Source organism: Malus sylvestris, chromosome 3, assembly GCF_916048215.2.
Source record: "Malus sylvestris chromosome 3, drMalSylv7.2, whole genome shotgun sequence".
In the NCBI taxonomy this organism is placed as follows: domain Eukaryota; kingdom Viridiplantae; phylum Streptophyta; class Magnoliopsida; order Rosales; family Rosaceae; genus Malus; species Malus sylvestris.
Window position 1 is genome coordinate 33,037,971 of NC_062262.1, and position 26,549 is coordinate 33,064,519.

The following is a 26,549-nucleotide window of genomic DNA, read 5'->3' on the forward strand; positions in this document are numbered from 1 at the left end:
AGCTCACACTCGCATTGGCACTTACTGCACATAACCATCCCCTTGATTATGGCTGCTTTTGGATATTCGGGTGTTTTAATCACCCTTCCTGTAGGTTCTTCAGCCAATCTATTCTCTTCTGGTTCCTTTGTAATTCTTTCTTTTCCCTTCTCAGCTCATGTCATATTGATCATATTTACAGGGACTTCTGAAAAGGGAACCGCAGGTTTGTCTACCACCAACTCTTCAGGCGGGCTGGTTTTAAGTCTCTTTCCCTCGGGAGGAACCAGGTTTGTTTCTTTTCTGAAGCCTGTGGAAACTTTCTCCAACCTTTGCAACATTTGTAGTAACGTAGTTTGTAAACCTTCTGGCATTTTGACATATATTTTCTGATCAAGGGGTCCCACTGGGTGTGCCAAAACTATGTTCGTGTCAGGAATTTCCGTCGAGGATGTTTCCTGGCCGACGAGCACACAGCTCCCCTGGAGGTTGGCGTCGGTTGAGGGCTGCTGTCGGGCTTCTGCTTCACTATCAGGCGTTGTCGGACAAGTCTCGTCAGGCAAGTCTCGTCGGGCAAGACTCTTCGGGTAAGACTCTTCGGGCAAGGCTTATCGGGTAAGGTTGCTCGTCTTGCAGGTTCCTAGCTTTGTAGTTTTGTCAAATGTCTGAAAGTTTAGAGGGGTAGAGAGAGAGAAAGAGAGATTACAAAAGATGAATCGATACTACAGCAAGGTTGAACAAGGTAGCAGAGCTATTACAAAGGGTTGAATAGAGGGTTATCCCGAAATGGATGAAGGCTGACTACAGCTTTGTTTTGAAGGCAAATCTGGCTTTGAGCAGAGTTTGTGCTTGCATTTGTTTGTTTGTTTAAGTGTCCTTAATCCTGGATTTTCTTTCTTCTTATATAGACAACTCGGCTTGGCCTTTGGCAGCAGCAGCTTTGCCCGAATGCGGTTTGAGGGTGATGACTCATCAGCTATTTTACATGTAATGCCACCATAAAGTGCTTTATGGGCTGTGTAGCTGACCAGTCTACACCACTTGGCCTTTGGGTAGGTAAGCAAGTGGTCTTCATGAGCTGCACCAAGTCAGAAAAGGCCTTTCCCTGCCTTCTGGGCTTCGACTGGGCTTTGACTATCTCCCTTTCGGGCCTCCTTTTGGGCCAACTCCTTTCTTGAGCCCAAAGTTAACTTTTAATCCAAACAGAATGGTTGCTCTTCCTCTCTGCAAAATTCACAGAGGGATATTCTATTTCATTAATGCTTTTCTCACTCTCTCACACAACGTGCAGGAAGAGATATTACAGCTAACAAGAGCTGAGCTGGATCAACACATCAGAAAAATTGATCTCAGCCATTCATTACCTAACAACTAGGATCATCACACATGGCACTCATGGCCTTACATCTTTTGACTTTACACTTGGTAGATATGCGCAAGTGAATACACAAATAAACTCATCTTATTTCACTAATACTAATCAGCTATAGACTTATAATTCAACATAACCGCCACCACCTCCACCACAGCCACCACCAACGTCACTAGTTATTGTAGCTACAGCAGCTGCAGTAGCAAAAGTAAAACCATCTCCTCCCAAAACAGTTCCTCCACTTAACATCGCGGCCGGAACCTCGTTGACCAGAATGAGGCGCCGCGGTGGCTCATTTTGCTTTACGATTCTTGTTATTTGACGTGTAGAAAGCAAAGACACACCAAACAAATGCAGCAACCCCAGATAAGCCTTCGGCTACGAGAGTCTGCGCAAATGAAGTCATTTCTTCACAATTATCCTCCACAGGAAAAGGGGCATGCTGCGCATTCTTTATATATACACGTTTCGTATTGCGGATGTTAGGGGTTGGATCGTGCATGCATTATGCTAGACATTTTTTAAGTGCGTTTATGTGGAAGTTTACAGTTGTCGTTAATTTCTTTAGGGTTTACTAATTTGTGGGAGGTAATGCGTCAAGTTTGTCATTCAACATTTTTCTTCCCATCATAAGTTGACTTTTGGTGCATATAGCAAGTTCTTGGAATTTATCATGCAAGCCATACTTATGCATACGAATAATGTACTAGGCCCAGTGGGATCGACATTGGGCAGGGTAGTGTGTTTCTTTTTGCCGAGTGAGGAATGACGTATCAAGAAAGGTATCAAACGCGATGGTGTAGTGCAAAATAAGTCATTTATTGACTTTGCTCGAGAAAGCGTTGGATGAGCTGGAATTGAATTCATATCTCCTTCATTTGGTTGAGAAGGGAGAAAGCCTAACGGTAGGGCAACTAACTCCTAACGGATTTAGCTTCAGTCCCGGGATCTTTGCCATCGCAGCCTACGGCACCTGAGCATCCGCACGATGTAACACTCAACCCATGAGTTTTTTAAGCAATTCTTTTATTATTATGTGAGCGGTGATTTGACAAAATGGCTTTGGCAGAGAAGTGGAAAGGCCACTTTTTCTTCTTCGAATGAGAGCTTTGATTTAGATTAATTTAGTGTAAACTATCACATGTATAAAAAAAACAAAAAAACAAAATTCTAAACTGGTATAGATAACACCTCCTATGGTTGTGGCATTTAAATTTAAGTACACAAATTCATTATAATATAGTTTGGTACAGACAGTTCAGTACAAACATTTAGGTATACTAATTCATCATAATATAATTCAATACAGACATTTCGGTTACAAACAGTCTTAATATATTTCGGTACAATCATTTTTGGAAACTTTTGTATTTACATATTTTTCTTATGTGTCACTCATTTCTTTTAAATGTTTTCTCATTTTAAGTTTATTTATAAGAGAGTTTTAACGAAAAATCCGCGGTATTGTTCCCTTTAACGAAAAACCACATTTCTACACTAAAAAGTCAAATTCGGTACTATTCATTTTACCCTTTATTGGGAAGAAATAGTATAACATGATCCGATCACAAGCACCCTCACCCTCCTCCGCCACAGCCTCCACCACCACAGCCCCCACCACCACAACCGCCGCCACAGCCCCCACCACCACAACCGCCGCCACAGCCCCCGCCACAACCGCTACTATCTATAGCAAAAGCGGCACCAGCTCCTGCCAGAATGACCATCCCACCATCTTTCTGTCCACCGCCTTCGCCTCTTTCAACATCGCCGCGGTTAGGTTTTTGAGCCGAAGAAGGCACGACGGTGGCTTGGCTTGTTTGCTTCTTCTTGTTACCTGTACTACAGCAAGAAAGCACCCCAAAAATGGCAATCACAGAGCCAACGGCTATGAGACATATTTCAAATGCGTTCATTTCTTCACAGTTTTATTAGGTATCGCAAAAGGGCATCTCGCGCACTCTTTATATCTCTGCGTGTTGCGTATATTTGGGTTTCCATTTTCATGTGAACATTATTAATGTAAAGGAAGAATGCGTGAATTAGTCTGTTATGGCATGTACGAAGCAGTTTCTTGGAAATCTATTACGCAAACCCAGAGCTAAAGTTGGTAGATATTGACCTCTCGAATATGACCTTAAACTTCAATCCGTTGCGTTTCATATTCAAATCATCATCCTCTCATTATTCTATATTATTGCTTATAATAAAAATAAAATAATTGTTTAAGCACAAAACCGAGTATAAAATAGAGAGTTTTAACGAAAAGCCCACGGTACTATTCACTTTAACGAAAAACCACATTTTTACACTAAAAAGTCAAACCTTGTACTATTCACTCTACCCTTTATTTTGTCCTTATCATTAAAACTCAAAATTTTCAAGCAATTTTCATTAATTTTCCTTATAAAATAATGGTTTATCGGAAGCTGACTGAATCTTCATATTTTGATAAACTGTTAAGGCCATAACAAGATAATGTTAATTATTTAAAATCTTGATATTCGGAAATCTCATATTTTCGACAAGGTCTCCAATACAATATCAATTTGTTCAATAACGGAACAACAAAGTCTTATTACACTAAGTGAAGTCAACAGTATGAATCCTAAAACGTCAATGTGCTCGGTTTGTTCAACAAAGAGCGGGAAAAAGAAAGCCCTCATCCGAAGTGAACATTTCATTCTGTTTTTTGCTATCCTCTCTTTTTTAAACATTAGTGTTATACAAGTCCAGTTTAAATGGCTACTTCGAATAATTAATTAAAAAATAATTGCAGTACAAACAATTTGGAATTGTTACAGTAATTCGACCCATACGAGCTGTCCTTTTGATTCTTCACCTCTTCACAATTGGAAAGTGAAATGAATCTGACATTTCAGTACCAAAAGAGCTGCTGCTAGGCCGGCCGGCCGGGCTTTGTGTACAAAAATAGACAAAATCGCCCGAGACAAAGTATATATCAAGCATCCTCTCTGTCTCTTCAGTCTGATCTTGGGCGATTTGAGCCGCCTTTGTGATTATTGTACAAGGGTAAGATCCATCTGGACCCGTGTTTCCTTCTTCCGTAACACCGCCAATATAGTATGAACAGAGCTACCAAGACACCGGCTGGAATAGCCCATCTGCCACAAAGGAAGAACAAATTAAAACACAACTTCACTTGCTATTCAAGCAACTTCGAGAGGACTACAGAGTAGGAGGGTTTTGTTACCTGTCCAGATCAAGGACGGGACTGTACACGAGTGTTTCCCAAGTGGCTACTATTACATGCCAAACGGGGTTGTAGTAGAGAGACTCTGCAGACCAAAACATCCTCGTGTACGTCTCTAAGAAGATGAACATGATCCAGGCCCCGATTTCAATCAATATAAACTTTATGATAAACCGGCCAACGACCACCATGACAAGGGAGAAGGCGACCAACCAATTGAAGAGTCGGTGATTGTACTCTTTTATAAATAGAGATCGTGACTTGCCCAACATCTGCAAATTAAATCATATACATCGTACAAATGAGTTTTTGCACACTGCGGGGAGAGATTGAAGACGAGGAAAACAAAATGCAGAACACAACATATGCCTGACCTTCATCATGCGAACCTCATAGTTTACTTTTGCAGGTCCAACACACTCTTGCTCAAAACTTTGGTTGCACTGCAGGAAACCTGCGTTGAATTTTGCCATGGAAGGAAGTCTGAGAACTTGTAGTTGGTCCATTTTATCCTCACATCTGGTATACAATGCCTCACAGAGCTTTGAAGATTGATATTTGTTTGCCATGACCACATTCTTAAACACCTAAACAAATCCCCAGAGTTCAAGCAGCAAAGTCATGCTAAAATATTGCAGGATGCGTAGCTGGTGCAAGTGAGGGTGCCAACAAAATATGTAAAACGACTTGGCATGTTAAGGCAGAGACCAAGTACATAGAGAGGGGTTTAGAGCTACTATTACAAAGTTCATATACCTTGTCTACTTCTTCTTGTAGTTGCTCGACTGACTTCTTTGCATGGTGACGGCCAAAATGTTGATCCTCAAAAAGTTTCATCACTTCCTCCATGGACCGTTCATGGTATTCTTGCACAGATTGCTCTACGAGAGGTAAACTGAGTTTTTCCATCCTTTCATGGTACAGCTTTAAGCATCGCTCAAGAATACCCTTATTGAAAACCTCCACCAGAGAACCTGTTGATGGGATCTCCCCCTTGTTCAACGCTTCCAGAATCTGAAAAAATAATTAATTAAAAAAACGCAAAACAAACTAAAAGAACGATTGTAGCTAGAATCCTTTCCTTTGCTTCTCTGAAATACCTTATGGATGGGATGCCACACAACATAAATTGTAATGAAACTTAATGATTCTCCTATCTTAGCTGATTTTAACCAACCAACATTATAATATAACAGGTACCTGCTCCAGAAAAGATACAAACTCTTTTCCACTTAGAGTTTTTCCCTGCACAATCTTTGGACGGATGATACTAGAAACAAGCTGTTTTAGTTGTTCCTTTTTCTTAACATACATGGGGTCAAGCTCACCATCCTTCATGTCGCAGAGTTTCGTTCGCTCAAGGTGAGGCTGTTTGAAAGTTCGGAATCACCACAGAATCAAAACACTTGACAAACAAATAGAAAATATATCCATAGCAAAGGGAAGTTTAAATTTATTATAATACACGCACAATATTACAATAATATGGATTATATTGTATAGGTTAGAACGATGCTTATTTTTATCAACAATGAACTCAAGCGTCTGACTCAATGTTGAAATAACCATACAGCATACATAGCAACTAAGAAATCATAAATTATTGCACACAGGTCAAAAATAAAGCTTGTCCAAAACATGCCCACGTCAAGGGAACTCGACACAACATTTTGCCCATTTTTTAACAAAAAAAAAAAATCTAGGGATTTGCTGTAAATGTGTAATGCTGAGAGGCTTCATTGAGCAACCTCCCAACTAAAATAAAAAGCCAAGAAAATGAGTGCAAAAACTGCTGAAAATAGGAAAACCCATACTTGTGGTAAACTGAAGGCGGTGCTATTATCACCCATAATAGCCAAAGAATCTCGGATCTGGTTGACCTGATAAAGACACACAAAAAGGGTTCGTTTTCATTCCGCAAACAGCAATATCTCAGCGGAAACGCCGGCAAGTGATAATATAGGGGTGAAAAATACCATATCAATGTTTTTGTTGCCTGCAATGTCACAAAGCACCCACTATTAAATCCATGATAGACAAAATAAATAAATAAGTTGTCCTGCATTTATGTAAGTAGTAAAAACAGATCTTTTACAAGAATGCATACTGGGAGGAAACAAAACACTAACCATCACTGTTAGGGACGCGAAGAAGAGCTTCATTAACCATTTCTTGCACAGATTTCCCTTCTGCAGAATAAACACCACAATGTCAATTCATGAGCATTCTGCTGAAAGCTTGGAAAAAAGGGTTGATAGCTGAAAAAACAAATCTTGGTAGACTGTCATTGTAACTTCTATGTTGCCCATATTTAACTTAAACAAACATGCTATAGGCATTTCTCAAACTTACGTAAAAAATCACGCTGGATGAGCCACAATAGCTTTGCAGGTTCAAAAGCAACATCTTGTCCCTACAAAACAATCCAATCATTCACATGTGTAAATTATTGTGAGATAATACACACCAAGGACAATGATTTAAGGGATTGGAATTTACCTTCACTCTATTTGCCACATGAAATTTGCAACCAAGACGCAAACATGTCAGTTTTGATAATAGCAAAACAAATTAAGTACAATAACAACAAGGATTGAACAAACTGCGGACCTTCCATAAAATTCTTCAGCAAGCTCAACAGCAAATGATAAACGGGCAATGTCAGCTTCACGGATCTACAGGAAATGACAACCAAAGAGATAAATCAAATACGGCAAACTGGGCTTGAACAATAATGGACCAAGGACCTAGTACATGTTTCTATTACATCACGCGTTGTGCAACTCACCGTCTCAGGCAGGTTATAAACAAGGACAGAACTCATAACAGTTGCCAGAGCAAAAATCCTGCAAAAGAATACTCAGAAACCCAGCGGAAGACACAAAACTTAAATGTCCACCAAAGGAAAATTGAAGATTACATGATGACTTGGAGATTACCGGTCATCATATACATTTGACTTCCCAACACTTTCAAATCCCTCAGTATCAAGGTAAAAAACCGAAGTTTTCACTCCGTCAATATCCAATTCTATTGGTGTTCCCCATACCCAAATCCCTGTAAGAGGCAAACAGCCACCGTAAATATATCTCTCTAAAAAACAATAATGCACATCCATGATATCAAGGTTGCATATAGATTTACCTTTTGTTTTTGTGTCACGCATGTGTCCAACACCAAACCCTGTGGGGAAGCCGTTTAAAAATAAAACTTAAAGGTTGTTATATTGTTCAAACCAAACAGCTAATGCATAAAGATTAATCAAACAAGATCCACAAGGAGAAGGCGATAAAATTATAACTAATAGAAGTAAAGACTACACCTTCATAACAAGAAAGGGAGAGCAGTTGGTTGAGCAAAAAAGATTTTCCAGAGCGGTACGGTCCAATAACCTAAGAAAAAAATCATTTGAATAGAATCAAAATGTACACGGAGAATAGAAAATTTGCTTTACGCAGGGAAATGTAAGACAATAAATTTAATCGTAAATCTTTAGTCATATTTGTATGCATGGAGACTGAAAACCACTGCCTTAAACTCAAGCTAAAACTAAATACCCAGAGTTTGGTAAGATTTCCAAAATTAAAAATGTAAAGTTCGATGTATAATCTTTTAATATTACGTATTATACTTTGATATCTTCTTAACTCTAGCTTACAAGTAACATAGATGCTAAGGAGAACAGGTTTAAGTCTTACGGCAACAGCTGCAATTGGATTTGTTATTCTTTCAATGGCCTCCAACCCTTCCCTTGAAAGACGAAGTTTTGTATGACCAGGATCAGGTTCCACAATAGGAAATCTGTATGTAAAATATTACACAAACATTAGCCACATACGATGTACATAACACTGGCAGAAAAACAGCAACAATGGTTAGGCAGCATGTAATCTCAAAATTAAGGTGCATAAAGTGACTCATGGGTCGACAAGGTTTCCAAAATAAGATGCGAAAATTCGCAGTACCGCACAGTTGAGGCAGGAAGCATGGTTTCTTATGATGTTTTATTTCCCTCGTTATAGTCTCTCATTAGTGTTTAGGAACATCCTACCTACGTCGAGAGCAAAACAATATTTAACCTTCACAATCTAGAGCACCTTAAAATCATGTTCAACATTCGTGATTGGCCGGCACTCTCGCATTGCTGCATCATTCTAATTTACACTATCAGAAAGTAAATTAACATAACCGCACTATCAATTGGCTCATAAAAAAAAATTTAATATGAAGCACATTGACATACTTCATGCTGTTAACAAATCACTAAACGACACAAATAAGCTAAAAGTTCCCAACTTTTCAGTATTTTGGAAGCACTTTTCCAACTTTCTCATGTTTCTGAAACTTGTTTTTAGAATCACTAAACGCCGTCCCAGATCTAAAACAAAAGTTTCAAAATTTATTCACTAAGCATAACAAATGCATTGCAATGTTGTTCACCATGATCAAAATTCAACTCCAACTATCCAAAAAAGCCAAAAGCCAAAGCTGTTTCCAGCTAATCCCATTGGCACCAGATTTCTCCCATCAGCAAAAACAGAAAAAACACCAAACTTTAGATTCAAAAAAACAGAGCTTGCATCACAGAAATCACTTACGCTTGGTGGAAATTCTCAATTGCGAGCGACCCAGATGCGAAAAAGCAGACAACAATCGAAAACACAAAAACCCAATTCGATATCGCCATGGAAGAAGCAGGGGCCTTCATATGGCAAATGCAGTGGAGTTACAGGCGGGTTCACGGAACTGTGTGCACCGAGCAATCATGGGGGTCAGAAGAGCAATCGTGTTCAACAGAGAGAGGCAGTGTGCGTGAATGGGATCTGGGGAAGACGAAGAGATGAGTGTACGTTAAGAATCGTGCACCCACACGATGGCGGTTTACTGTGAGGGGAAAGCTTTCAGGACAGTTGGCTTTTGGTCTCGAAAAGCACAGGATTCCTGCCCTAAGAGAGCGGAAGTGGTCTGATTGGGGTATAAGTTTGGATTGACGGATGAATCCTCGGATTTTGGAGTTTGGCAAGGGTAGGTTGGTAAATTAGAGTAAACAATATGTCGGAGTAACGATTTTGGCATCTGGAAGAGAACTGGATTCTGATTGGTTATGTTTACGTTGTTTGTTGTTGTTGTTGTTTACCTTTTGTGTTCCAAAACGGAACTCCACGACTTTTCCAACGTTCTTAAATTGTCTTGGTGAGGATTGGGGCAACTGGTGGGTTCGAGCCACGGTTCGACACTCATTTTTGGTGTTGTGGATTTGCCTATATCCACGCTGGGATTAGAGCACAGCGCCTCTTTGGTGGTGTTGCTTTGGTTTGGACTTGAAAATCTGGTCGTGGCTTTGTCTGGGCCGCTCTTGTTGGTGGTTGTGTTTGGAACCTTTGTCGCATGCAGTTCATCTTTGCTGCTCCGCTGGACTTATGGATGTAGCGCATTAAACGCCGAGTTATTTTATGATTGGATATTCATAAGTAAGTTTTACAGTTTGGCATTTTAATGGCCGAAAACCACATTCATCATCAAGACATACATCTCTTTTGAGTACTTGTGTCCGTATAATTTGGTGCCAGTTCGGCGTGCTTAAACCCTTACGAATATAATCACTATGACCGAACTCGGCGCCAACAATCCGTGAACTTCGTAAAACTAGCAACCTTGTCTTCAGGCTCTAAAACCCGAAGGCCGAGACATGTTCCTTTCTCGACCACAGTCGCAAGATCAAGAAGTCAGCAGCTCGCCCATCGTGACATCAACACATTTTACTCACCGGCCAAGCTCGACCGTCAAGTTGGCATGCCCCGCACACAACCGAATGACGTAGTTAACTTTTTAATTACTCGGCATGCGCATCACGTAGGCTTGATAGTTTTTAAAGTCAACAGTAACATATTAAGCAAATTTTTTTTAATGTAACGTAATAATAAGTGGTACAAAAAATAAATGATTGAAATTGAAAATAAAAAATATAAGCAATTGTGGATTAATTCTAACGACTAAAGCACTTGTGGCACTGAGTATTCCGCAACATTGAAGCCTCAACCCTTATTAAGTGCCGATTTATATTCCTTCATGTCAAAAATATTTTCGGGGACGCTTGATAAAAAAATAAAATTATTTATGAGTTATGTAAGAACCTGTAAAGGGTTTTGTTTTTTCAGGGGAGGGGTGCTTCTAAAATGCAGTTGCAGGAAACATTTTAATTTTTAGTTTAAAAATTTTTGCTATGCTTCTAGCAAGTGTTTTTTCATAAAATGCTAGTGAACATAAGTGCTTTTACAAAACGGACCTAAACAAAGTACCCCGCCCTATCACTTGCACCAACAAACGGATCCCATCCTCTGGACACCTCGGCCCAGTTTTAATCCAACAGGGAAGTCTCCTGGGCCGGCCTACCCTCTACAATTTAGTGAGACATGTTAACTTGGTTAAGGTCATCGAAAAGCCTTTTTGAACCATAATTACATCGCAGAGGCTCTTTGCCTTTGGGATCTTAATTATGTGTTACATAATCTCCCCGTTTTGACAAGACGTGATAAGCGATATTTCAGTCATCAATAAGAACGATTATAATGGGAGCCACGTGAGTATATTTTTCATGTAATTAAGACATTGATTTATAGGTAATTTGCACAAATAAACATCATGAGTTAATTTCTACACTGTCATCATAGACACCGTTAGTACAAATCTGTCACAAAGACGATACACATAACAAATTTACAGTAAAGCGCGCACTATCATCGCTAGCAAGCGAGACCATGTCAAGTCATGGTTGATAGGTAAGGCCACATCATTAGTAGGTGAGACAATACACGCTAAAAACGGCGTAAACAACAAATCGACACTAATCCGAGAAGAATCCATCGATTGACTATCTCGATAACAGGGATTAGGATACCTACGCAAAGACCGCCCGTGACCATATCGTTTCTAGTGAGATACGCAGCTACCACGAGTCAAGCGAGACAGAGCCGACATTGATCTGACCAAGTAAGGCGGCACTGCCATAGATATGGTCGAGGAGAGTTCATTTTGCATGGAAACTAATCGTAGAAGATGAATTCAACCCACCAAAAACCCACAAATCCTACACAAGCCACGAATCTAGCTTAAAATCAACGAAAATGACCTTGTAAGAGGCCAAGTTCCAAGTTTGCGATGAAGGTTTCCATGAAATTCAGGAAGAGAGGTTGCCCACCACACCAATTGGTGTGGGAGGAGGAGGAGGAGGAGAGACGCCTAGGTGCGGGAAGTGGGAGGGGAGGGGATGGGAAAGCCTCATAATCCGTAACTTCTCACTATTGTTGTACCAGAGCCTAGAAATCCCCAAAATTAGAATCGTCACCGATCGCAACGCGCAGTGTACCGCAGATCTGAGATCGACGTGTACATAAACCCTAAACCCTTTTTAATCATTTGTGAGTGTGGATTCAAATGAATAAGTTTTTGTACAAGAGAAAGATGGTTGCATTTTAGTGAGCCATTGATTGCAATCTTGCAGAACTAATTTCACGTAACGAAATTTAGCAAGTGTCTATAGTCCACGCGCATGTCAGTTAGTCATAAAAAATTTAGCTTTGAACAGTTTATATGTTGACCTTTTGTCTTTCTAGGATGAGATTAAAAAGTTGTGGTCTAGTAGGAATTTTATGGTCATGTACTATTGGTTATGCTCGCTAATATTTTCTCCTCATGAGGACATAAAGGACTTTAGCCCCCTACTAAGCTATATTCGCTACATCGATGACTAGATGTCAACGAAGTATGCGAGAATCAAAACTTACATACATTCACAACTTACAATTAGTCTAACTATATATTTTATACATATATGGTGGCAGATTGAAGAGATTAGGGTTAGGTCTATTTCTTACGAAGTAGTTAGAATTCTCTCCCTTCCAAATCCTCTCCCCTCCTTTCCCCTCCCCACCATCTCACTTTCCTCTTTGTCTTCTCTCTCTGCGAAGAAGTCAACACAAGATGTTGATATGACTTAATCGTGACTGTTATAGGAGAAGAGGAAAGGGAAGGGAAAAGAATCCTACTTCATTTCTTACATCATTACTGCTCCCATACAACAGGGAATGGCTTCATATACTGATTGCACTATACCTAATGCCACAGGTATGGTTTGATGGGTAGGAACAGGAAGGACACAACCATCAAACCATACCTGTGGCATTTGGTATAGTGCAATTAGTATATGATGCCATTAGGAACCAGGAATGACACAAACAACAAAGACCCCTTTATCATCTGCAAAAACTACAACAGAAAAAACGTAGTATGGACACATTCTTTGAATGCCAAAAGCAGAACCCTACTTTTGGCAAGTCCTGAGAGCAGAAGCCAGGGTTAATAAAGCTTGCTCTACAAACCCTAGCTAGCATCATAATATAAATTCTTCGAAGTGGTCCATATAATGTGACAGTAAAAAGATTACAGTAGTACTCGAAGCGGAAGGAAGGCATGTGTGATGTGTGTTTGGATCATATCAGACACGAAGCGAAACTCTCGTGTCCCTTTGCACCGACGCATGCAAAACATCAAAGGTTGAATAACAGTAATGGTTCTAATATAATTTCTGTAGTTTATTCGGATCTTCACTTTTGTCATGGTAATTTTGTATTGCAATTTGTTCTTGCTGTATTCTACTTGTAGTGCGGTTAGTCCGTTTTTCAAATGAGAGGATGTTCGCATGGAAAAATCTACTTATTTGACGGATTTGACTAAAGTAAATCAAAACCAAAAATATAAATACACAAATTTAACAAAAATTCTACATCTGTCCATGCATTGTTAAGTGATTAAATCATTTCTAAATTTTCACTTAAATTTTTAAGTTTAGGACCTCATTTTTATCATTATCGTTGATAATTAATATATTACTATTAAAAAAATCTGTCAGTACATTCGGAGATTAAGTTGTCGATGTTTCCATAAAAACTGCCATATAAAACCTTTGCATGTACGAAACTGAAAACACAAGTAAACAAAGGGCACTACTAATGCAATTCGACCAAGAATAAACACAAAAGGTACCTTCATGACTTCTTAATTTATTATTATTTTTTTAACAAATAATATTATCTACACTAAGAAAGAGAAGAACGTATTTAGCATCACAAAAGTACCTTCATGACTTCGTAATTTATTATTTTTAATTTTGTTCTTTTAACATGAGAAACATAAATTTAAAACAACTTTTACCGCAATAAAATAATAGAGTATATATTAGTGAACTGGGGAAAGAACTATCATTTTGTCATATCGTGAATAAGGACTTGTTTGGAAAGTAATTTAAACGACTGAAATGATTTTTAAAGAAACTATTTTTTGTCTATTTTTAATACAATTGTAAATTAATTATGAAAAAATACTTAAATACTTTCTACAAAAAAATACATAGCAGATACTTCTTACTGGAAACTCTTTTGAACACACACAAAATTTCAAATCAACCCTAAAAATTATAAGTTGAGGACAAAATCATAGTAGACTGCAACTAGCAGAAAGCATTATTTGTCTTCTAAGATAGCAGAATCCCAAAGCCTCTGAACGCTCCACCAGAACCTGAAGACCGACTACTTTATACAAAAGCCATTCCGTATTTCAAAATTTTCAAAACTTGCCTCATATAAAGAGACCTTGGCTTATTTATTCAAAGTTTCAATCCCACGTTATGAAAAGAGTGCATGTGGTAAAAAATAGTTCAACTATTTTCATATTGTCAATTTATTTTATAATAAAATTTTAACTTTTTTTATAGTGTCAGAATATGTGTGAAATCCAACGGTCATATATGCTTCACGTTACCCTATTTATATTGTCCATGCATTAGATTTGAAAGTCGTCACACGTGAGGAAACGTGTTGAGAGTATAAAGCTCACATCGAGAGAAAAGAGACATTGCAGGTGCTTATAAAGACCTACTTCCCATATTACCAATTAAGTTTATACTGGAACTTCAATTTTTTTCATTGTTTATTTATGTTTGAGCACTGCTCCAGCGGTCTAGGGCAGAACCAGCCATTGATCGAAAGGGTATCGAATGACTATAATTCTAAATACCTAAACAGACAATAATTCTTTAATGTGTTTTCACTAAAAAGTGTTTTCAGTCATTTTAAAAGCACATTGAAACAAGCTCTATAAAATCTAACATAAAGCATTTTCCAGCTAAATAGAGACAACTACATCTGGACCCAAAAACTAAGTTTGAAAAAAATTAGCTTAAACTGTGAAAGCACACGTGGTTAAGTGTGAGAAACTTTGGATAAAGGAGAGTTTTCAAACGCGATTAAGATTTAAATTAAGCAAAGAATCACAGCGATTTGCAAGTTCACCAAATTAGTTTGTCCCAAGCTTAATCCCACAAGTAACCCAATATTTCAAGGACAAGCTACCAAAAACAAAATTTTATTTGCGATTGAGTTAACTAAAGTTGGTGGATTCCTTTCACAAAGTAAAACATCGGTCTCAATCAGTTGGACGTTGGTTTAGGAGAATTTTGCGGCATAACAGTTGCATCACTGCGTAGTACTGGATAATGTATTATAATGTTAACACGAGAATTGATGTTAAATTGTTTCGTGACACAAAATTCCTGGAGAGTTGCATTTTTTAAGAGAGTCACCTTAGCATTTGGTCTCAAGTAGTTGGATGTTGGTTTAGGAGAATTGTGCGTAACAATCACACCACTGCGTACCTACTGGATAATGTATTATAATATTGACACGATAATTAATGTGAAATTGTGAAGTAACAGATAGTTTGTGAAGAGTTACACTTTTGAGTGAGTCGCCTTAACATTTCTCAAATTAATAACAAACAAATTTGTTTTGATTAGGTCTAACATCTTCTCTCAACAAAGGCTACAAAGACTCTCTCAAAGTTAGGCTCTTCATGAACTATTTATCAACTCACAGTTTAACGTTATTTTTCATACCAACATTATAAAATATTATACCATAGATATAAAGTATTAAAAAATTCATGAAAAATTTCATTTTTAAAAGAGTCTTCTTACTATTCCTCTCTTCCAAATTGTATAATTTTAATTGACCCTACCTGAATTTCCCTATTTAAAATGTTTATATGACAATAAAAGCGAAACGGATAGAATGAACTTTCAAGATTTAAATAAGAGAGTTTTAACGAAAAGTCCACAGTACTGTTCACTTTAACGAAAAATCATATTTTTACACTAAAACGTCAAACCTGGTACTATTTATTTTACCCTTTATTTTGTCCTTATTATTAAAAATAAAAGTTTTCAAACACTTTTCTACATGACTTAAAACAAAATACCCAAAAAATAAATTTAAAATAACGCAGTTCCAAATAAAGGTTATGGACCCGGCGGTTCGGTACGAGGCTCCTTAAGGCGACAGGGAAATTTTGGTGCAAGTTAGCAGACTTCACGGAGTGAAGGTGCTATCTGCGCGGTGGGTGGAGGATTATAAATTTACAAGATTAGGGTTTAAATGTGTTTACGACGTTTTCCATGCGAAGTTGGCACCAACCGAATATTTGGTTTTATTGCCGTGTTGACATTTGCAGAGTTTTTCATTAGCGTAAGTTTTAAAACGTGAAAATTCGTGTTTGAATTTTACACTATCTCGTGATGTTATGAATAAACATCCCTTTCTAAACTAAAAAAAGTCACTTGAGTCAATACGTCAAATGGTACACAACTATTAAACGTTCCCGTTCAATAGTATATATCGTTCATGCTTCAAACATGCCTTACTGATTCTAGAGTGTACTGGGTAGTGTCGCCTCGAGAGTGCATACGAGCCTTCCCATTCCTTTTATATGGCCAATTTATCATTCATTTTTTTAGTTCCGAATCTACCTAAGATTTTCGATGATCAGAGATGATATAAAACCGGTTATATGACAAACTCTCTTATCGACTTTCCATGAGCGAAGGAGATAAAACTCATTGATGCCGCAACTGTGTCAATAACCGACAGGCCAGAGCTCGCCCCATACTTCTAAATGAAACTTCCGGTTTCCTATCCACCATCAGTACCAGATTGTTAAAGCACATTTCCATCTCTACCAATTCAATAAATTCAACGGCAAAAATTGGGAATATAAGTAACATATGCCACAGTATTGTACCACACTAGATTCTGAAATTTAAAAGATAAAATTGCTCACCAAAACGGAAAAGGATCCTTGCTGGATTCTTTTTCTGGGATCATCCTAGGGATCCCGTGATCGTGACAATTCATCGAACATCGTGCGATCAGAAATCGTTTCAGATTTTAAAATTTAAAATTAAATATAAATAATATTTAACGAAAACTGACCGCACGATGTACGCTGAACGATTACGATCACGAGATCCCTAAAAAAAAGTTCAGGCGAGGATCCTTTTCCCACCAAAACAATGAAAATAGAGAAAAATATGGCTTATTCCGAACGCAAATGAAAATTAAAACTTATTGACTAAAACACGAACATATTACTATAAGTTCAACTTATTGAAAATCACACAAGCCCAAGAGACCGTCGCAATTCTCGAGACAACACGAGTATATGCCAAGTTTTCTTCAGTCTTTCATCATCGAATTTTGTTGCCCATCTTCTCCTTCTCCTTTGAAAACAAGAAAAAAGAAAATAAACAATTGAGGGGTTTGAAATAATAATATCATTAAGCCACTGAAAAAATGTAAACCATAAAATATTTATCTTTTTCTCTTTTCCTTATTTTCGCAGACTAAAATAACAAAATTTCCCAGATAATAAAAAAGCAAAGGGCAAAATAATTTAGTAAACATATTATTTTTATTGCTATTAGTAAATCCGACCCTTACATAAAAAACGTAGAAGGGATCAAACGGTTGTTATGCTCTACCATTTATAGGGTCATATACGATATTTCACTTAACCTATCAGTCAAAAGTAAAAGTACAAGAAAAATCCAAAAATTATCAAAATTTTACTGCTCATCTTCCATGACGGAAGCCAAACCAGTCACGATCTTTACTCCGGTCACCGACGATCTCTTCGGCTTCAGCTCCGGCGGCTTCCATTCCTTCACCACCACCGCATTTTCCTCCTCACCAGAACTCGCCGACATCTCAAACACCGATTCGCAGCCCAACTCGCCGGCCTCCGGAGGCTGAGTCGAATCGGAAGGCGCCGGCGTGGCTCGACTGTGAGGAGACAGCCACTTGGCCTTGATGTACTCCGCTTTCCTCCACGGCGGAAGGTGCATCCCCTTCTTTTTCAAGCTTTGTTTAGCCGCCTCCGACACCACCGCGATGATCCGCCACAGCCGGTCGGGTTTCCCGACGAAGATGTACGGAAGCGTTTGGAGAATCGCCTTGTAGCTCTTCGACGGCCGTGCGATCTCGAATTCCGATCTGAAATCGACGTCGATCAGCAGTCTCTCTCCTCTGACGATCACGTCAACGTAATCATATTCTCCTGCAAAAAAAAATCAGCAAATTTTAGTCCTGATAAATTCCAACAATTCCAAGACGGCGTCGTATGGATCGATATATTTGGAAGGCGGAAAGAGAAAGTACCGGCGGGATAGGAAGGCGCTTTTTCCCAACGAGATTTGCAAACCGACGCGTCGTATCCGAGAGCTAACAGACTATCAGAAACGACGGTTCTGCAGGCGTCGTCTTTCCGCTTGCAGCAGGCCTTGTTTTTCTCAACGATCTTCGCCGCTTCGGCTAGCAAGTTCCTCTCGCTGACGCTCTGGCACGAAACCAAACCCTGTGGAAAAACATTTTCATATCAAAACGAAGTCGTTTTTTGGCTGTTGAAACCCCGGAGAATCAAATACTTTATTTACCTTGAGAAGCTCGCATGCTTGGGTGGAGGATGCCACGTTGGAGTCGCCGAAACCGCCAAACAGCTCCGATTCGTCGCCCGAACTGTCGTTGCCGTTGAAGCAGTTGCAGCGGTTCCGGCTGCACCGCGCCACAGTCGATGATTGCTTCTCGTTGCTGTCCTCGATGAAATTCTGGACCATCTTCGTCAAGCACATCGAACTCGGCTCGAACTCGGCCGATCCTCCGCCGCCGCCTGCGACGACGCCGTCCTTGTTGAAATGCGGCTCCTCGATTCCGACGGCGGCCTTCTCTGCCGCTGCAGAGCTTTTCAGTACGTTAGTGAACGGCCGCTCGAAGAGCCGCTTGAGCCGCGACTTCGCGGCCACCGGCTTGACCGGCTCGAACCGAGTCAGGTCGTCAGAACTCGTGCGAAAATCGATCGGTTGGATTTTCAATGAAAAAGGCATGACCGGCGTGATCAAATTCACGAGAAAAAAGAAATCAGAACCTCCGATCGTCTTCACAAAGTCCCTCCATTTCCACAAGGTTAAAGCTTCCTCTCAAGCTTAATCAAAAAAATTAAGCCTAATTCTCTACTTATTATACTAATCAATTTTCTCTCCGCAATCACGTTCAAAATCCGAGACCAAAGAGTTAAACTTTTACGCTAAAAAAAAAAACCGAAATTACAACATTCAAACCCCGAAAGCGAAAGGCAGAGGGTTCTAATGCCGATACATCGATCAAACACCTTCACTGACAACTCCACAGCATCTTCTCGCAACTGAGATCGATGAAACAGAAATCAAGAAAAAAATTAGAAAAAAAATATTCCGGACTAAGCTAAATTCGAGGCTCCTGAGCGAGATGAAGAACAAGTAGCAAGTACCTTTTAATATCCAATATTATATAGTTTCTTCTGCCTCCAGTTTGCCAAACAAAGCATTGAATAACTTCGAAACTCTGCCAGGTAAAAGTCGCTTTTGCGTAGGATTTTCTCTGGAAATGCGGTTAGGGTTCCCGAGATACGCGACGGCACGAGAACGTCATGATGCTGCTGCTGGTATCCTCAATTCCGAGACGATCGGCGGCCGGAAACTCCATTTTCCGGCGATACCTGTTCCCGTTCGCCGGCGAAAACCCTAGAAATTTCGAGAAAGAGAAAGAGAGAGAGGTGAAAACGAAATGAGAGCTGCTTCCTCTGTTTCTGGTTTTTTGTTGTTACGGATGCAAAAGAGCAAAAGGTGTGAGCTATAAAAAGAGGAGCTGCTGACTAAGACTTCGGCCCTCCACGTAGATATCCTTCGTGGCAAAGTATTCAATCCGTCGAGGGAGGGGTACGTGTCGTAAGCGCGAACCGGGCTCGTTAAGCTGTCGCCGTTTCGTGCTGACACGTTACGGTTTTGTGGCTACGTGGCGACTTGGTTCCGCATTTTATGTCAAATGCCCTTGGGTTTTGCTAATATTACCGGTGTGCGGTGGTTGTTTTCGAGGCTCTCGTGATACGGGCGCTCTCGATCCCAAAACCGCCCTCACGTTCGTGGCGTGGTCCGAGTTCCAAAAACAATCTGTTTTCTGGTTTTTTTTTTTCGTAACTTGTTTTGACTGAAAAGTCCTCTTCCGGGGGTGAAGGAAGTTTCTATTGTGACGGAAATACAGGTACATTACATGTTTTTTATATAAGTATTGGGAAATTTTACTTTTTAAGTTATTAACTTTTTAACACACATATTTTATCATTTGTATAATAACAATTTATGTATCACCTCGTGTGCCGATCACAAAATTTATCATCCGGATGGAAATAAAAGTTTGATTGGGACGGATTTTCAGGCAGCGTCGCTGGATATGGATTAGGGTAGATTCGTCATTTTAGTCCATCAAACTTCCAGGTTGAAATTGGAGTGGTTGGCGCGCCTTGTATGACAGAAAGGCCCTTTTGTAAACCTGAATTAACGTGGTCCATTTTAGGAGTATTTTCTGGAAGTGCCCCTATAGTAATGGTAAAATAGTTTTTGGCCCCTCAGGAAAAAATTATTCAGTATTCAACTAAGAAGGAATTTCTAATTGTACTATACGTTTTACACATTTTTGCATAACTTACATACAACATTATAGTATTACAAATAGACCCGAAGCTAACTTCGGGATGGGAGACACGTGCGTCGTGCCCATGTGACCAAGGTGTTGCTTAACAAAACAGTGATCGGATAACGAATTAGTGATGCTTGTGTTTCGACATTTGTGAAAATCAAATACGTAAAACAATAGTTCCCTCATACTACCTTCTTTTTCGAAATTTTATCCCTCCAACTCTGTTTTTTCAATATTGTATACGAGGTAAACGTTATATTCTCGCTTTCAACTACTTTTTAGTTTTAGATATGCTCTTTCATCTTAAAAAAAAAAAAAAAAAAAAAAAAAAAAAAAAAAAACGTTGCTTTTGAAACTAGTAGTTTGTAATTTGTAACTGAAGCACCATAATTTGGTTGATGATCTATAATTTTGATTAAACATCAAATTATAGACCAATGTTCTTCCACCTAAGATTTACATATACTTTAAATTTATAAATGGTAAAATTTTTGAAAGGATTGGGGAACCAACCAAAGTGATGGTGAAAGCTATAGAGAAAATTGAAAAAAAAAATTAATAATGCTAAAATTTGGGGTCAAAAAAAACAAAGTTGGAGGGTGTGGGATCCATACTCGATGACCGTTGAGTACTTGGTGCTACTCTCACTTGGGAAAGCAGGGAATTTTTCCTTTTAATTTATGCATAGCCGTTGGTGTAGGGTCGCTAGCAAGGGGAATCCTTTTCCTAAAAATCCTAGGAATTTCGTGATCGTGATCGTTCATCGTACATCGTACGGTCAATTTTTGTTAGGTACTATTTATATTTAATTTGAAAATTTAAATTTTAAAATGATTTCTTGTCGCACGATATACGATAAACGGTCACAATTACGAAATCTCTAGGAAAATGATCCAGCGATGATCATTTTCCGTTAGCAAGGCATGCGGCATTAGGGACGTTATGTCTTTTCTGTAATCTTTCGACACGTGTGCAGTACATGGTGGTGATGGTCGTTGGATTACTTCGGCTGACTGCCAAATCACCACACTAACCCCCTTAAGGGGCGTTTGTTTGCCCTCACTAAAGTGTACTGGACTGGACTGGACTAAGGGTTAGTCCAGTCCCATGTTTGTTCTCGACATGGACTAAGTTTAATGAGACTAAGTCTCACTCGCCTAGACTAAATCAGGGACTATCTGGTATTAGTGAGACCCCTCGAAAACCATGGGACTGGCTAAGACTGTCCCCTCTCTCCTCCTCGCCTTGCTCCTCAACCACACACCCTCGAAAACCATTGGACTAGATGCTTTTCACAACCAATTTTCATATAAAATAACAAATTGAAGATGGGAGTGAAGGGATTACGATTCTACCTTAATCGAGGCCTAAAGGTGGTTGGAGGTGGCCGAAAAATCGCCTGGAAGTCTCGGGCGGTTTGGGTTTTATCGAATCCATGATAGATTCGAGCATGCAAAGCTCGGATCTAGGACTAAAGATGGGGAAGAGTTTGTTAGTGGTGCAAACATCATCTAATCCAACAAGGTTTAGTCGAAAAACTTGTCGGGAAACCTGCAACTCATCGAAAAAAATGGAGCCGTGAGGGTTCCATTCGACTAGCAGAGCTAGAGAGAGAGAGAGAGAGAGAGAGAGAGATATACAGACTGAAATTGGGAAGGAGGGAGGAGAGAGAGGTTGGAATCGAGAGGTTTAATCTAGGGAGGAAAATATTGGAACGGAAAAGGGAGAAAATAGGGAGAAAAAGAGGGACAGAATGGGACGATAAGGGAGGAATAGAGGGATAAAAAACATAGGATAAAAATAAAATATTAATAATTATGGATTAAATAATATAATATTAGAGTTTGTTAATTATCCTGCTTGTTAGTCCGACAATGCACTAAACGCTTCATTAAGTTAGTCCAGCTTAGTCTAGTCTAAGCCAGTCCAACTTAGTTCCTGAGGCTAGTCTAGTCCGAGACAGTCCGATACAACAAACGCATCCTTACGGAATTTGAATCCTCCCAGTGGCCGTTGAGAGAAATCGGGTTCGGATCTATAGATCCAGATTTCAGAGCCCGTTAGTACTGGTGGGCCCATAAGTTTGCATGTCGACAAAAGTGGGTTGAAGAGGAAAGAGTTAGGTATTCAGGTAAAATGGACCCTCAAAAACACTGCTGAAATGACATATATGTCCCACTAAATTACGTACAATATCAGTCTACAGTGGGTAGGATGGTCCCCTTAAATATTTACAATTATCACGAACTCTCAAGAAAGAGAGACGTTGAGATGATAATGCCACCTGATGTGACCATTTGATGCGTACAAGTCCTTCGTGTTTTGTCCACACAAAAACGTAGGATGCTTCTGCAAGCTTTCAGGACGCGTTGGATAAGATGGACCCGGCTTATCTGCCCTTCCAGTTCCGTACACTCTTATCTCTTTTTATTTGTGCAATTATAGTTAAGTCACGTCAATATTTTATATCACTATTTTATTTTATTTTATTATCTCTATAAAAAAATTAATATAAAATGTTGACATGACCTAACTGTAACCACACAAATTATGAACGGAAGGCAGAAAAACCAGGTCCGGATAAGATTAGGTTTTAAGAATCAGACTTTGTATAACAATACTTATAATTCGTGTATAAAAATATATTAGTAATTCATCATCTTGTGAATTCATAACTCTCATTTATAGTCTTGTTCATCTTATATTTAACACAACAAACAACGGACTCGATTCAAATCCTTTTTAATTGGTCACACATATCCCAATTGGCTCACCAATCAGGCTCTGAGGGTTTTTTTTCTTAGGGCTTTAGTACGTGTACTATGAGGACTAGCGATTCCGCAATGTCGTCGGGTGTACTTTGAGGATCCACATGAAGTTGGAAAGCATATGTCGAATCAAACGAGTTATGCTAGTGGCAATCGAGTGCATGGAGAATTTACGGTCCATTACGCGTGGGAGCAACCTTTGAATAGTGTTCGAAATTTTTAGTCAATTGAATGTTCTGATATTATGTGACGAGTGCGGACTTGTGATAACATCTCAATTCGTTATGAGTATATCACCGACTCAGACTCGAATGACCAATCATCATACATTGTCAAATTATTGACATGATGACTATATTCGAAGATTTGTTTATTTTATATAGTTGGGGAACTAATATGAACGGTGAAACTTCTTTATTCAATTTGTTGTTACTTGTGGGTTTGAGTAAGGTATAAAGTATAGATAATGTTTGTTATTGATTTGGTAGATGAGATTTTTTATTATTATGCTAATGTTTGCTTTGAGGAGGGTGCATCCAAATGGAATCTTAATTAAATTCATAGATCATTTTAGGTTTACTTTTAGCTACGTCTTCTGAATGTCGATTTTGATCTCACCTTGTCTTTAGTAACTCAAAAATCGCTATTTTATTCTTTAAAACTCAAAATTCGCTCTACTTTATCATGTTTCTCTTTTTTGTCAAATAGCCACAAAAAAATACAATATGTTAATGTAAATGGGAGTTTGATACCTTAAGGAGAAGTCAAGCATTCCTAATTTTCGTTCCCTATTGAATCATCTTAATTTGTAGGTTTGTAATATAACAACAATTTCCATCGTATTTAATTATAGTTATGACGTGAAGAAATGGTTAGTGCTTTTTTATTTTTTTTTTAACAAACGATATTATCTACCCTAAAGATGTGAGGAGTGGGCAAAGCCTCATAATCAACTAGCAATAATGTGGTTCAATTTCGCCTTTGGTGAGAATCGAACCAGAAACCCCTCACTTACAAGTAAAGAGGAATACCACTAGATTGTAATATTAAGTGACAAATGGTTAGTGACTTATTAATGTATGATGTGTATCTATATGGGATTTCACACTTCAACTCGATCCAAAGTTTTAAGGAAATATTAGTTCTTCTTCAAGCAAGTTCATATTGGATCCCTAATTAGGTTAACAACAACGTAAAAATGTGGAAGTTAAAATTGACTTGCTAAACTGCCACTTAATATTCCTCTTTATTTGTAAGTGAGAAGTCTTAGGTTCGATTCTCGCCAAATGTGAATTTGAACGACATTATTGCTAGCCCATTGTGAGGGTTAGCCTAATCTCCCACACTCTTAGTGTAGATAAAATCGTTTGTTCGAAATTAATTGATAAACTTTTGGGCACATTGGTCGAAAATGTTTATTCGCTTGTGTATATTCAAGAGAATGGATGAAAAGAATTGAAGTCTTGTCGTTAACACAAGAGATGAAACTGAATTTATGTATAAGATAAGAAGTCAGATGAGAAAGATGGACTAGACTAAACACTTTGAATTCGGATAGATAACACATTACCCATAATGTCATAGTGTGCACAATATGAACGATAAAGGATACTATTATGCTTTTCCTCCATAAGGTGATTGCTTGAAAGCGTTGGACCTGCATCAAGGGAAAGGGTGAGTGGATTATCCATAACTAATGGAAGGCATGACAAAGCTTATGCTTCTTTTTGAAGTAGGGTTTTGCCCTAATTGTTGCTAACTTGTTGCTTAATTAGGATAAGGGATGAACAAAGGTGATGCTTTTCTTTGATTTGTGCGTGCATGGTAGGTGCAGGAAAATATTATTTTTCTTTTTCAGATATTACTACTATTATAATAAGTATTTTCCTTTTATTTACACGACCTAAATGTTTGCTTTTCCGACATGAGCTTTTAATTTATTTCTCAATTTGCAGAGAAATCTTTTAATGTGTTTGGAACTCGGATAGTACACAACATATTAGTACATAAGAAGATGACAACTTTATTTTTTAAGTATTTTTCCACTTTATAAATAGTCTTTTTCAAAAGTGGAACTCTCTATGGACTCTCTACCACCTCATGTATTGGATCCCTACTTTGAGAGTGTTTCCTTAACATTTATCTCTAATTTATTCCAATTTGTGAAGAAATTTCTTAGTGTGCCCGAAATAGAGAGTGGTATACCACATGTCATTATATAAGTGAAGGGAAGTTTTATTTTCTAAGTGTACATCCACTTGTATAATGACATTGTAGTATACCTCCCTGTGTTCCGAATACACTGAAAAATCTCTCTAATTTGTGAGGTCATAATAACTTAAACGTTTTATTATTTGGCATTTGCTTAGTGTGTGAAAAATTAAATATGAAGGTTTTCGATCATTGTCTTCAAATCAAGTAGTTATTTTTATCTTGCAAGTCTAGAGAGACTAATGACTCGATTGAAAATGTTTTTAAAATGACTTAAAACGTTTTTAGAAAAAATATTTTTGGATTCCAGAATCACTTAAAGTGTTTCATAGAAGAAGCATTAGTTTGTGATTCTTCCAAGAAAATCACTTTAAGTGTTTTTTCAAGATTTACTTGCATTTCTTCTAAGAGTTAGTTCCAACAATATTTTACTAAAACCATTGTCAGTAATTTTATAAAATACTTCCATACTAACTCTAATTTTTTATTGCGTAACTTTTTTCCATGCAGAACGACTCACAAGTGAAATAGAAAGCTAGCCCTTTACCTAAAACAATTTGGAAGCATTCGACCAAGCATAAAAATAAAGGAAAACTAACGAAAGATCCTAAAAATTTTAGTTTTAATGAAAAATGACAAATAGGTGTAAGTGAATAGTACTATGAAAGGTAAAAATATCATTTTTTGTTAAAAATGAACATTACCGAGAGTGTTTCGTTAAAACTCTTTAAAAATAATTGAATGCAGTTGAAACATGGTAAAATACTTGTTCAATTTAATATTGGAATAGATGGTGTAATTTCCTTCATGAAAATGATATACAACTAACATGAATAACCTAACAGAGATAATACTATAATCAATATCACTAGGCGTTAAAAAAGCAGTGGAAATCGACGAGTTTGTCCTTAAAACTTGGATTTGTTGTAAGCTATTTTATTTAGTTTGAGTTTGTCCTTAAAACTTGGATTTGTTGTAGGCTATTTTATTTAACTAAAGAGAGAGGGCCGGTAGCATGGAAAGAGGGAGTAGAATTCCTTCATCCCCAAGGAATATAAGTTCATATAGGAAAAAATAATTAGAATCAAATCTAATCTAGTATTTACACAATC

The 26,549-nt window shown here is 38.3% G+C and overlaps 3 protein-coding genes across 4 annotated transcripts; all 3 read right to left on the reverse strand.

Annotated features, from left to right (window-relative positions):
* Positions 1–1,471: 1,471 nt before the first annotated feature.
* LOC126617204 (uncharacterized) lies at positions 1,472–3,267 on the reverse strand. The gene is made up of 2 exons (XM_050285238.1): positions 2,933–3,267; positions 1,472–1,661 (listed from the first exon to the last, which is right to left on the reverse strand). The coding sequence occupies exons 1-2, from the start codon at positions 3,265–3,267 to the stop codon at positions 1,472–1,474; spliced, it is 525 nt and encodes a 174-aa protein (XP_050141195.1).
* A 746-nt stretch (positions 3,268–4,013) lies between these two features.
* LOC126616472 (uncharacterized) lies at positions 4,014–9,653 on the reverse strand. Of its 2 annotated transcripts, XM_050284532.1 has the most exons (16): positions 9,164–9,653; positions 8,264–8,366; positions 7,888–7,957; positions 7,710–7,748; positions 7,505–7,622; positions 7,354–7,411; positions 7,169–7,240; positions 6,918–6,978; positions 6,695–6,754; positions 6,542–6,561; positions 6,380–6,445; positions 5,766–5,933; positions 5,322–5,579; positions 4,940–5,152; positions 4,566–4,837; positions 4,014–4,476 (listed from the first exon to the last, which is right to left on the reverse strand). In XM_050284532.1, exons 1-16 carry the CDS (start codon positions 9,271–9,273, stop codon positions 4,335–4,337), a joined length of 1,830 nt encoding a protein of 609 aa, XP_050140489.1. In that variant the 5' UTR covers positions 9,274–9,653; the 3' UTR covers positions 4,014–4,334. The 2 variants fall into 2 exon arrangements, with proteins under 2 accessions (XP_050140489.1, XP_050140490.1); XM_050284533.1 differs by lacking the exons at positions 7,710–7,748; positions 7,888–7,957; positions 8,264–8,366; positions 9,164–9,653 and having other exon boundaries at positions 7,486–7,624.
* Positions 9,654–16,972: 7,319 nt separating this feature from the next.
* On the reverse strand, positions 16,973–19,606 carry LOC126616778 (uncharacterized). The gene is made up of 5 exons (XM_050284888.1): positions 19,254–19,606; positions 18,385–19,148; positions 18,110–18,305; positions 17,522–18,008; positions 16,973–17,172 (listed from the first exon to the last, which is right to left on the reverse strand). The coding sequence occupies exons 2-5, from the start codon at positions 18,829–18,831 to the stop codon at positions 17,067–17,069; spliced, it is 1,236 nt and encodes a 411-aa protein (XP_050140845.1). The 5' UTR covers positions 18,832–19,148; positions 19,254–19,606; the 3' UTR covers positions 16,973–17,066.
* Between the last annotated feature and the right edge of the window lie 6,943 nt (positions 19,607–26,549).

Excerpts from the sequence above, each read along its gene's own strand:
- LOC126617204 (XM_050285238.1), bottom strand. The coding sequence starts at position 3,267 with ATGAACGCATTTGAAATATGTCTCATAGCCGTTGGCTCTGTGATTGCC. Across the intron at positions 1,662-2,932 it reads GGAGGCTGTGGCGGAGGAGG|AATCGTAAAGCAAAATGAGC; the intron begins GTGAGGGTGCTT and ends TCAAATAACAAG.
- LOC126616472 (XM_050284532.1), bottom strand. The coding sequence starts at position 9,273 with ATGAAGGCCCCTGCTTCTTCCATGGCGATATCGAATTGGGTTTTTGTG. Across the intron at positions 7,623-7,709 it reads GCGTGACACAAAAACAAAAG|GGATTTGGGTATGGGGAACA; the intron begins GTAAATCTATAT and ends TGCCTCTTACAG. Across the intron at positions 6,979-7,168 it reads AATTTTATGGAAGGTCCGCA|GGACAAGATGTTGCTTTTGA; the intron begins GTTTGTTCAATC and ends ATTGTTTTGTAG.
- LOC126616778 (XM_050284888.1), bottom strand. The coding sequence starts at position 18,831 with ATGCCTTTTTCATTGAAAATCCAACCGATCGATTTTCGCACGAGTTCT. Across the intron at positions 18,009-18,109 it reads AGCGCCTTCCTATCCCGCCG|GAGAATATGATTACGTTGAC; the intron begins GTACTTTCTCTT and ends TTTTTTTTGCAG. Across the intron at positions 17,173-17,521 it reads TCCGTCATGGAAGATGAGCA|GAGAAGGAGAAGATGGGCAA; the intron begins GTAAAATTTTGA and ends TTGTTTTCAAAG.